At 34.1% G+C, this 12,077-nt stretch overlaps 1 protein-coding gene across 20 annotated transcripts in view; it reads right to left on the bottom strand.

The window, feature by feature from the left end:
* LOC105483348 (solute carrier family 4 member 10) overlaps window positions 1-12,077 on the bottom strand; it is a 452,662-nt gene that overhangs the window by 33,520 nt on the left and 407,065 nt on the right. For all 20 annotated transcript variants that reach the window (XM_011744188.2, XM_024793282.2, XM_011744189.3 and 17 more), the window contains 4 exons: window positions 9,103-9,208; window positions 4,330-4,491; window positions 2,791-2,904; window positions 1,171-1,332 (listed from right to left, as the gene is read on the bottom strand). In XM_011744188.2, the coding sequence (XP_011742490.1) occupies window positions 1,171-1,332; window positions 2,791-2,904; window positions 4,330-4,491; window positions 9,103-9,208 (544 nt within the window). The remainder of the gene's footprint in view (window positions 1-1,170; window positions 1,333-2,790; window positions 2,905-4,329; window positions 4,492-9,102; window positions 9,209-12,077) is intronic.

Raw genomic sequence — 12,077 nt, 5'->3', positions numbered from 1 at the left:
AGTTTTTTAGTTGATTTTTAAAAATGTGTCATTTAATAAAATACATAAAGTTGTGAGAATTCTGAAGTTACATTCTACAAAGAGAATGAAGAATGTCCTTTGCTTTCAGACACACATTCTCTCCATCATATACTCAAAATTCCTTCTTCATAAGATTTATTGCAAATAAGTGTGCTTTCTTACATTTATGTTATTATTGTTATTAAAAGCAATGGCAAAAACCACAATTACTTTTGCACTAACGTAATATATTGCATCAGAGTTTAATCAGAGATTTTTTTCATCTTTCTAACATTCTTACAAAAGAAATCCTATAAAGCATGATTTCTTTATAGAAATCTGACCATGATTTTTTTCTCCTAGAGTTTAAAGGGTATGTGAAAATAGCTGGCAATTTCTCCATGATACCAAAACAAAAACAAGATTGTGCATGTTCTGTTTTTACAAGGTTTGATGCAGATTATTTTTAACCATTTAATGATTTCATTGACTTTATTTAACATATTCCTGAAAGTAAGTGATAGTGCTTACATTACAAATCTCAGGCAAATTGCATACCAGTGAACAATTTTGATTATTCACAACTGCAAAATGGCAAGGTAACCAAGACACATCTATATTTACTTATTCTTTTTTATAAAAGAGACAGTGAAATCTGCAATAAAACTCAAAGATGTCACTTCCAAACTGTGACGTTTATGTCTGGATTTTGTTGTTATAGGCAGAAAGAAAAATAATTAAAGAAAATAAGAAATAGTTGAAGTTGTAATTTATTCTGATAATGAATTAAATGTAATAGATACACTTAGGGTTAAATAGAGGAATCTCAGATGTAAGACAAGTTGGTATGGTTGTACTTCACCAGAACAGATTGTTATTTCACTAAAATATGCTAAATATGGTAAAGTTAGAACTTTGACAATGTTTTTTTATTTTATGCCTTGGAGGTGAGTTCTCAGACTTGAGCTCAGCCAAGTGCTACAAATAAGTAAATTCTCAAAGCATTGTAAGACCAAGTATCTTGTAAGACAATAAAAATTATACATCTGAAAATGTTATTTTATGTATTTCACTGTACAAATGAATAAGAATACAGGAGAAGTCAAATGAACATCAGTTAATATCAGTTAAGTCATAATGATTTACATTAAAATGAATGTTAAAATATACCTTTAGCTTATGCTCTTTTCTGTTGATGATGACAGCTGTAATCTGTTGGTCCATAAAAATTAGGATAGTACAAAGCAGAGCTGGAATTATAGCAGCTATTACTGTCCACCATGGGTTTGGACCTAAAGGTGTAACAAACCAGCCACGATCATCTCTGGTGGGCTGTATAAAGTAAAGGATGTGCATAGTTATGAACTGGATTAATGAATACTTGATCAAATTAAGTCTTACAGATGCTACCAGGAAAGCCCTAATTATAAACAGAGGAGCTGAGTGGGCTACAATAAATAATAATAATACTCATAAAGCACTTAAAACCATTTTAAGTGCTTTAAATATTTTAACTCATTTTTTTTCTTCACAACACTCTAAAGATGACACAGAAAAGAAAATTGAGGCATAGAGAGATCCAGTAACTTGCCCAAGATCTCAAAGCTAGTACGTGGTAGAGATGGGATTTAAACTCTGACAGACTTGTTGAAAAATCTGTGTTCTTAATCAATACCTGTATTAAATAAAATAATATCAATATTTACCATTAACTATTGGAAAATGTATTGAAATTTACAAATAGCACATTGACACATAGAACACTGTGCTAGAACTGAGATACAAAGATAAATCAGAGGCTTCTTTCAGTTTAGAATCAGAGACAGACATCTAAACAGAATACATCATTATGGTATTGTAACTGTTATTTTTGATGTGCAGAGGCTATTGAGTGAAAATGGAAAAAAAGATACTTGGTCAGAGCAGAGGCTCAGGGAAGGGTTCCAAACATGACTGCTGTCTGAGATGATTCTCAAAATTTCATCTGACAAGAGTCCTCTATAGAAGTCCCCAGCCCTGTTTGACAGAGAAAACAAAGGGGCACTCCTAATCTGAAAAGCTGAAATCTGAAATGATCCAAAATCTGAAACTTTTGAGCACTCACATGATGCCACAAGTGGAAAATTCACACCTCACTTCATGTGATAGGTCACATATATTATTAAGAATAGTGTATAAAATTACTTTCAGGTTATATGTATAAGGTATATAGGAAACAAAAATAAATTTTGTGTTTAGACTTGGGTCCCACCCCCAACATACCTCATTATGTGTTTGCAAATATTTCAAAATTTGAAAAAAAAAAAAAAAAAGAACTCTGAAACACTTCTCATCCCAAGCACTTTGGATAAGGAATGTTCAAACTGTACCTCATTAGTAACACGGTCAGAATTCTATTTCCAATCTATTTTTATCTGTTTTTCAAGCCTTGTTCACTGTACAATTCTGCCAAGATAATCCTTTTCTCTTAGTTTCAAATGCTTCCTTATCTTTTAAGAATGTTATATATATATATATATATATATATTTCAACTGTCAGAATTGACAGGAAATTTTTTCAAGCAATTTTTATATTTATAATTATTTATATTTTGTAATTCTTATTTTTTTAAACATTAGACCCCAATTTTAGCCATGCTGTGTGCATTTCATTTACTGCTCTTCTAATCTAAATTCTTTATATTTTCATGAAAATCCTAAGTACTAGGGTTATAGGTATCATCTAAATGAAGATTAGACTGAGAGAGATGGGGAGAGGGAGAGAGATAGTAAGTGCTATGATAAATTCACCTTGAAAACACTTGGTACTTGTAGTTTTGGAGATGGGATCCCAATGGCATAGTCAATTAAAACCATACACAGAATTGTAAGAAAGACAGCAAAGTCACTCACTATGGATCGAACCTAAAAATAATGAAAACACTTGTCACTTAAAGTAGCTATAAATATCAAGGAATACTCAGGAACATAATCTAGAGTCACACTTTATAAACACTTTATGACATAATATCATAATATTATATTTTATGCATACTATAAGATTACCATTAGCTCTGTCAGAACCTGAATATATATTTATGTATCACTGTCGTTAAGATTGGTACACACTCAACCTTTCCAGAATGAGGCATTATGGAATAGCTACATCGTGGTTGAGTTGTTTTCAATGTTTATTTAAAATCTAACTTTATGATGAACCCATGCATGTGAATATTCAGAACACAGAATAAGGTAGCATGGGCAGAATTTGGCGGGTTTTAGGGATCTCTTTCACACAGGTAACATTTTAATATGATAAACTTGAAGCATCATAAAATAAAATTATCTGTTTTTATCAAAGAAACATAATGTTTTAGTTTATCTAGAATATAAGCATGACAGTTGGGAATGTACACAACAGAGTGGGCAAATTTAAAATTTATTCTATGTGAGCCAATTTTTAAAGCCATTTCTCATTTATAAAGCCAATTCTGAGCAAATATTCACATACAATTATTATCCAGATCTAGTCTATTTTAAGATGCCTTTATGACATACACACAAGCATACACAAAATGCTTAAGATTATTGTTTCAGCTTATAAAAATGTTTTTGTATTAATCAGAGTAAGTTTTTTGGGGAAATAAATGAATCTTCCACTTTAGGGAAGAAAGTGGTGACAAAAAAGAAGCTCCTTTCGGAAGGAACAGTTCTTGAAATATTTTCCCAGAGTGGAATTTTGATCATAATCTATAGCTCATCCCTAAGAAGCTTGTTTCCTTGTTTCTTTTCCTTTTTTTTAAATTTTTTTTGGCGGAATCAGACATTATAGGTGTTACTTTGCAGTGTTAAATATTGAACTAAGCTGTTTCTCTGTTTACTTTCCTTTCCAAATATGCAGATGCAAACGTAGTGGGTTAGGGGGAGGGACTGACGGTTTAAACACTGAAAAAGAGAATATTGTTCCAATGAGTCTTGCGGGGGCTTCCCCAATTAGAGAATGTAATATAGGCTCCTCTGAGGTATCTGTCAGGCTGGAATAGTTCCCACTGTTCACTGGGCAAAAAAGTGACAATCAGTAATGCAGTGTGTGCTGTGAATTTCCAAAAACGTCAGTAGGAAAGTGGGAGTTGATCCGCGGGGTTTGCAGTTAGGAGAGAAGCCTGCATATGCACTCCCAGCACCTGCATCACAAAATTCTTTCTCTTCAGCCCCTCATCTCACCCCACAACTAACCTGGCAGCTCACTCACACAAAAGCCTTTCAGTGGCTCCCTTTATTACACCAATTACTCTTTCTTTTGTCCTATGTTATTTTACACTTAGATCAAGAAAATTATAGTCTAAGTACCTTGGTTGGAAAATATCTGCTAGTCTTGAACTGCTTCAGGGTGGCTGACAGAGTAACTGTGGAAAAGAACAGGATCACCGACCAAAATAGAACATCTGGAACATATGGGTGATCATGGCCACAGGCCCGTCCAACATACTCTCCATGCAATGATTTGCATTCCTGCCAGAGGAAGTAAAACAAATGGAGCTACTAAGAAAAAACCAGACACATTTCTTGCAGAAAACTAACACCTTCTGATCAATTGTAGTTCAGATGCTGAGGCTTTTCCTTTATGGCTCTCGCAATGATTTAACAGGCATTACATTACGACTTTCAAGTTCAACTTGGATGGGTGGTGAGAAATATCAAAGGTTTATGAAAAATTTGAACATGAACCACTTTTTAAATTTAAATGTACAAGACTAATTGATTTACCAATTAATTAATGTGCATTAAATCTAATACCTACTAAGTTCCTAACACCAGATGTATTGAAAATATGACATACGTAATAGTGATTGGTTACTAAGGTCAGACACTATGCCCAGCTATTTAAATACATCATTTAAATTACTTTTCACAACAATCCCATAAAATAGGTTCATGTTATTATTTATATTCCATGTCTGAGGAAACTGAGGCATAGAGGGGTTAAATAATTTGTTGTGGCCTCACCACTGGTGGGCAGCCGCAGAGCTGTGATACAAACACGACTTCTGCAGTGAGATTATTATTGCTTATTGACGGACAACAATGTTTTGTAGAATTATCTAGTCCAAAAGCTGCCAAGAAAGATGAGAAAGGCAACAAGAAAACTATGACATACAATGACTGAAATGAAATTGTAAGTCAAAGATGGGACTATCGAACTTGGATTAAAGAACAAATGAGATAAAATTACTACATGAGCAAGGCAAAGCTCATATTTACTATGACTTCTCCATGGGTTATTTTTTCTTCTGCAACTGTAGTTCTGTAAGAGCCTGAAGAATTATTTCTAATTACTGCCTTAGCCATGAGGTGGCAGCAAAGTCAAAAAAATTTTTTTTCTCCAGGAAAAACAGCATTTCAAACAAATATTTTGAAAGAAAAAAAATTATTTTAAACTTACTTTGGTTTATCTTTCTAAAAATTAGATTACTAAAGTATTTTTACATTTCAAAACAGGAAATAATAGTTTAAACGATCCAGTGATCTCATTAGTCCTTGAGATATTCTTGCCCTGAACATAAATTGAATTGCAGAGAGATCTTGGAGAAAAATATGAACTCATAGATTGACCACAAACACAGAGTCTGCCTAACTTCAGAAATCCTTGTAGAGCAAAAAGTAAATACATTCCAAAGACTGTAGAATAAATCACAAATAGCTACCCTGTCATCTGAAAACAAACAACTAGGAAAATCTACTTGGAGTTGCTAGTTACCCTAAGCCTGAGAGTCTTAAGAAATATAGTTAATATACCTTATCATTGTCTTAAAGAATCTGTCCCCTTTTCTAATTTAACTGCAAACATCTTCCTTGATAGGCAAAGTTAAATTCCAGTTATTCATGTTAAGCTAATGCAGAGCACAGCAACTTGGCTAATTGAAAAACCACAGAAAAATCCCCCAGGCCTTAATTAAAGTTTTAATTTTCCTTCTTTCAAAATGCCGTAAAAATAGATAAGGTGGCAAAAATGAATCCTTGTGTTTTTCTTCCTCTTCTGCACCTGTCCAGAAATGCTAGCAGAGCAATTATTAAGCAATATAATGGGTAGCAAAATGGTTACATAGAAAAAGGAGCTAAAAGTTCCATGATAAACACATTATCTATAAATTTGTGAGCATCTTTTGTCATTTCTACAGGTATAAAAGTCATTTGGCGGGATCTTGTTCTCAATTCTTAAGAACATAGATGACATTTAAAGGATCCCTTAGCTGTCTTACACTCTATAATTTGCCAATGGCCTGCCTAGTTACATTAATTTAAAGCATATTTGAAAATGTTATTTATTTTCTCTTTAGGAGTAAACAAAATGCTAACTTTAAAAAAGAAAAATTGTGACCTGCTAAATTCAACATTTATTTTCAGTTTTATACGAATTGTATCCCAAACACACACACAGAGGCACGCACACATGCACACATACATACATGCACACATACACACAGAGTAAGTCCTGAAATTTAGAAATGAAAACCAAATCCAAATCCTGCTCTCTTCTTTTGAGTCTAACATATGGTTTCAGTTACAATGGGTACTCAAAAAATGCTTGTTGACAAACTGATTTCTACTAATTACTCTTCAAACACATTCTAAGTTTCAGCAATTCTATAAGTTGGCAAAAATTAAGTTAGATAAAATAAGAAATTAAAGTTGGCATTAGTGTCCTGCCCCTTATATATGTACAAGCTAAATATGTAATTCAGGCAACAAAACACCAAACGCTGGTTAACTGCTTATGAATATTTTAAATCGTGCCTAAGGATTTCTTATAAAGGCTGATTTTTGAGATCATATATATACACACTTAAGTACTCTAGCTTGCCATAAATATTTGCATTAAATAGTAAGATGAAACTGTTTCAAAACAGACATTAAGTACTTTTATCAAATGATTAACACTTACTATGCATAGAGCAGTTTGGGAGAATCAAAGAAAGCTAAAGTTCTTTGCCCTTGCTGAGTTGGCAAGGTATAAATTATAATTCATGAGATATGTAACAACTCAATGAAACATTACAGGACCTGCCAAATAAATAATATGTAAATTAAATGTTATATCACTATTTTAACAAAATTAGTTATAAAAGCCACTAGTTCAGTGCTTTATTAATAAAATATTTTTGATGACAGTATGAACATATTGAGGAAAAAGTCAGCATAAAAATTAGACAAAAATTTTAATGGTCTTTTTTTTTACTTAAACATTACAAGATTGTTTTCCTTATATAGTATTCCCTCTGGTGATAAAGACTGTTTCTGGTCAAGATTAGCAATTATCCATTGCAAAAACTGCTTTTAACTAATGAAAAATAATATGAAAATTTCTGCCTGAATGTTAGCACCTAGTACAAAACTTTTTAAAATGACAAAAAAAGATAAAAAAACCAACAACCCCACAATGCTGTGTTTGCTTCAATTGTAAAATATTTTTCACTATTCTACTTGACCTTAAAACTTACGGTATCTAACTCACAGCTAGCCTGATAACTGTGCTGTATGTCTGCTTCTTAGAACTCTAAAAATTCAGAAGTTTCTAATACATAGAATGAATATTATTATTTAGTATTAAATTATTCACATAATACAAAATACATATAGAATAAACTATCATGTTATATAACTTAGAGATGGGATCATTTGGGTTTTCATATTGAAGAAGACATCAAGAGGCTCTGTAAACATAATATAGTCTACCAAAGAAAATGTAGACAGAAGACCCACTACTGATTTCATTAATCATGACCCCATGTCTAAATTCTGAATAACTATAGCATTTTTTTTCTTGATCAGCTCATCAACTCTTTTATTGTTCAGTTAAAATGGCTCTTTGAGTGGAAGCAGCCTGGCGATGTTATTTTTCTAGGAAAAAATAGGTGGAACTGAATAAATGTTAACAATAACAAAACAACAAGAGTAACTGAAGGCTTATTCTACAGAATACAATTAGGGTAAGAATAGAAGTAGTAAAATATAGGACAAGATAGAATTTTAAATAAAGAGTAAGTAATTTGATTTCAATTTTGAAAGAACATGTTCAATAGAGAAAATCAAGAAAATAGTCAATAGATCATATGCTCTTTACAAGAATCATGTTTAGAGTTTTATAATATCTGTACAACAAAAAAGATTTCTATGTTCCCTAACTGGACCATTTACTAAAATAGTATGCATTTGATCAAATGAACTAGAACTCATATAGTTTTTTGCTGATAGTCATAATAAAATTTGAGCCTATATGGGTAGGTAAAGTGGCAGAAGGTTTGAACCTGTAATGTTTATAACTGGGAAGAGTAGAAAAGAAAGTAGGGCTACTCAGATTTTAATACTTATTAAAAGCAGAATACATTTTCAAATTACAAGATTTTATTGAACCAGAAGTATAGAATGCAAATATTGATAGGTAAAGAGGCACAGAAATTATAATAGATTCAGAAAAATAGAGAAATGCAGGTATGAAAAGAAAGAAATTACAAAGCAGAGAAATGCCAAAGGAAATAAGACAATGGCACAGGATTTAACTGTTATAGGTGAAAAATATGTTGCCATGCCGTTTCTTGAGTGGGAGATAACAACAAAATGGAAAAAAGAAATATCTTGTTGAGGGAGGTGCCAGAATTTTGTGAAGAAAAGTGATATTTGTTCCTCCCAAAGACTTTAGTATTGACACTAGAATATTAGAAACATCCCCTTCCCCCCAGCAGATCCGGAACAGCTGGAGCAGCATTACAGAGTAAAGTAAGAGCATTCTGAGTTCTTTACACAGAAGGCAGACTTAGTTCTGCCATATGGCTTCATTTAGGTCAACACCACTCATATTTAATGTGCTTTCAGTCCATCTCAGTCACATAACTCTGTATAAATGAGCTTTTTGAGCAATTCTGGTCTTCTACTAGAACAACCTTAATAATGAAAGATAACCGCAGTTTACTGATGAGCATCTGAAATGATGAAATTAAAATTCAAACACAACTATTAGTTTTATAATATTATGCATTCAAACAAATTTTACTGTAATGGCAATAATTGAGTCACAATGTCAACAAAAGCTCTTAGGTATGACTTAATTTTCAATGTTTTACTTACTGACACAGTTAGATTCTCCCATATTATGTCAGAGGCAGAAATATTGGATTCCCTCCATTCCTTCAATGTATCATTGCTGGGATTATGCGGTTCCACACAGTTACAGCTGAAAAGGCAAAATAGTGTCTTTTGTGAAATAAGTAGCTTTTTGTGACTGTACCAAAGAATAATGTATAATGGCTCCATTTTCTCCAGTCACAGCATTCCTCTATTTGACAGACAAGTAGTTAGGTTATCCTAAACTACTCCACAACAGACTATTTTCAAAAATCAAGAAGGATGGACTGTTAGGATACTAGACTACTCTACAGTGTTTCCTGGAATGAGAGCTCCTTATGATACCCATTTGGCCCTAAATTATAAGTCAAATAGAAAAATGATAAATATCCAAATCTACTGTCACTATGTAGTTAATATTGTAAAATCGTATCAATTAAAATTAAAGGGGGTATTTAATTCATATTCTGAAGATCATTTATAACTGGCATATAATTCAAAATTAAGGTTGGCTGAAGGGAGAACTCTAGGTACCTGAGGATATATCAATGAGAAGAAGATATAGACAAAGATACCCACAAATTAATAGCCTTAGAAGTGAACTTTAATTTACAATTTGTTTTCCAAAAATTCATTTGTAAACTTGCTATTTGCCCTTCAGAAAGCATTTTTGTATAGAAGAATTTAATAAATGGTGGTTGGTCTCCCAGATTAACCCACATACACCACATAACTTGTAAGTTCATTGGACCGTTCTTTTAGTGATATTAATTGTACTATAGAACCGAATTGCCATTTCTAAGGTTATTACTATAGAAAAATATCATATAGTTTCTACTTGGTCTGCCTAAGCAACAGTCTTCTGCCTTCTACATCAGGAACTTAGTCTGTTTCACTTTACCACCACTTATTCATTCTTTAAATAGTTATTGTCTATTACAGCAAACAAACAAACAAACCTGAATTGGGCAGTACAGACAGATATGGTTCTTTCTCTCACTAGGGAAATTGGAGGATTCCCCAGGGAGGCTCACTTGGAGACCCCAGAGAAACCTTAAAAACTGAGCTCCTGTCCATGACGGAACAGTAGGTCAGCCACACCCAGTTACACCCCCTACCTTGCTAACCACCAGTAGGCTTTCATTCCTAAGGGTTAAACAGAAACAAGCTCTTCTGAAAGACTTGCTCCATGGCTGATTTCAACCAACCATGTTACACTGCCCCTTGCTTTTTGTAGTTTCAACACAGCAACTGGCTAGCATTCCTTCCTGATAAGAGACCACTGAACATGGAGTGGTTCTGGCCAGTTTACGGAGACTGCATGCTGAGTCCCTTCATGTCCTCTGCTTCACCTTTTGACATATAGAGCTTAATTTTAGTACATTTAAATGTTGTTTCCACCACGAAGTGAACATGGGACATATGTAACAGACATGTTAGCTTACTACACGTGTGCCCCTTCATGAATATTCATAGCTCCTCCTATAGTCGATTGAATATGTATGCTAAACCAATCCATTCAGTATGAATTCTTGTTTCATTTTTCCTCTTTCGAAGCACCTGCTTTTCAGTTTTAACCAGAGGCTCCATTTCCCACTTGCAGGTTGTGATACCCCCTTTCAGAAATAAAGCTCTCCTCCGTAGATTTTGCTACTTTTTCAGTAGACATTATAAAAAGAAAAAAAAATTAAAAGTGGAATGATTTTGAGCCACTGGTGAAATGTTGAAAAGGAGAATTCATTTGATTGTGAAGTTAGGAACATTGTTGTTTTCTTTCCTTCACTATGTATTTTTCGAGTTATTTTCTTAGTGGTTGCTCTAAGGCTTATCACATATATCCAGCTATTCTGTTCTAGATTGTTCTGTTGTTTTTTACAATGTCCTGGGACATAAATTGCTCTGGGGGTCTGCTCCAATTAAATTCCAGCCTGTTTGCTGCAGTAGCCTTTTGTTTTTTATTTTTAAAATATAGACAGGGTCTTGTTATGTTACCCAGCCTAATCTCAAACTCCTGCGCTCAAGTAATCCTCCCACCTCAGCCTCCCAAAGTGCTGGGATTACAGGTGTAAGCCACGGTGCCCTGCCTGCTGTGGTCAGTGCTTGAGGTTTGTTCTGACCCAGGAGGGTTCTTCTTAGCTATCTCTTTTCCTGATTCTCTCTCATACACTAGCTGATCTGGTTTAGCTTTTCTTTCATGAAGCTACCAACCTCCTCTTAATTGCTTTCCACCAGAACTTACATTATTTGTGAGAATACCTTTATCTTGAACTTCCTTTTACTCTGCTTCAAATAAAGTTAGTTCCTTTGCAAAGAGCTTCAGTGTTTCCACTGGGGAAAATCTCGGATGCATGGCTTCAGAACTAGGGATGGGGACAGCATTGTGTTCCTCTGTAAGTGACTCCCCTGCTTTAGAAGCAGGGAGCTGAGCATGGGCAATAATCAGAGCCTCATTAATAATTGAGAACCCATACTATTCTCAGTGTCCCAGGCCTGAGGTTGAACCGCCACCCTACGGGTAGGAGCTGGGTGAGAGAAGGAAGCCCCAATCTCTTGGATTCATCTAGCCAGAATTTAGCTTCTGGAGGGGAAGGGTGAAGAGAGACAAGAAATGCTGTCAGCCTTCTCCTCTTGGGAACATACAGTTGGCCTCAACTGGAAGCTGAGGAAGCCCTGTGTTCTTGGCCAAAGTTGCCCAGAGTTAAGCTTCTGTCATGCTGAGCTGGGAGGAGAGGAAGGGAAGTGGGTTGTGACTCAAGTGCCTGGGACTCATTGTTCTTACCAAGATTTAGTACACTTTTTGGAATAAACGTTTCTTCATTTGCTGTATACCCTTAAGAAAATTTCCAGACTTTTCATGATTGCCTTTTAAAATTACTTTAACCAGTACAGTTGTTTCACTGGGGAGAGGGTCTGCCGAGCTTCTTATACCACCATTCTGGAAGTATATACTCATAACATTATTCGTAAAGTGCTACAGA

The sequence above is a fragment of the Macaca nemestrina genome, chromosome 11 (genome assembly GCF_043159975.1).
Source record: "Macaca nemestrina isolate mMacNem1 chromosome 11, mMacNem.hap1, whole genome shotgun sequence".
In the NCBI taxonomy this organism is placed as follows: domain Eukaryota; kingdom Metazoa; phylum Chordata; class Mammalia; order Primates; family Cercopithecidae; genus Macaca; species Macaca nemestrina.
Note: the sequence above shows the minus strand (reverse complement) of the source record. Positions and strands in the feature narration are given on the sequence as shown.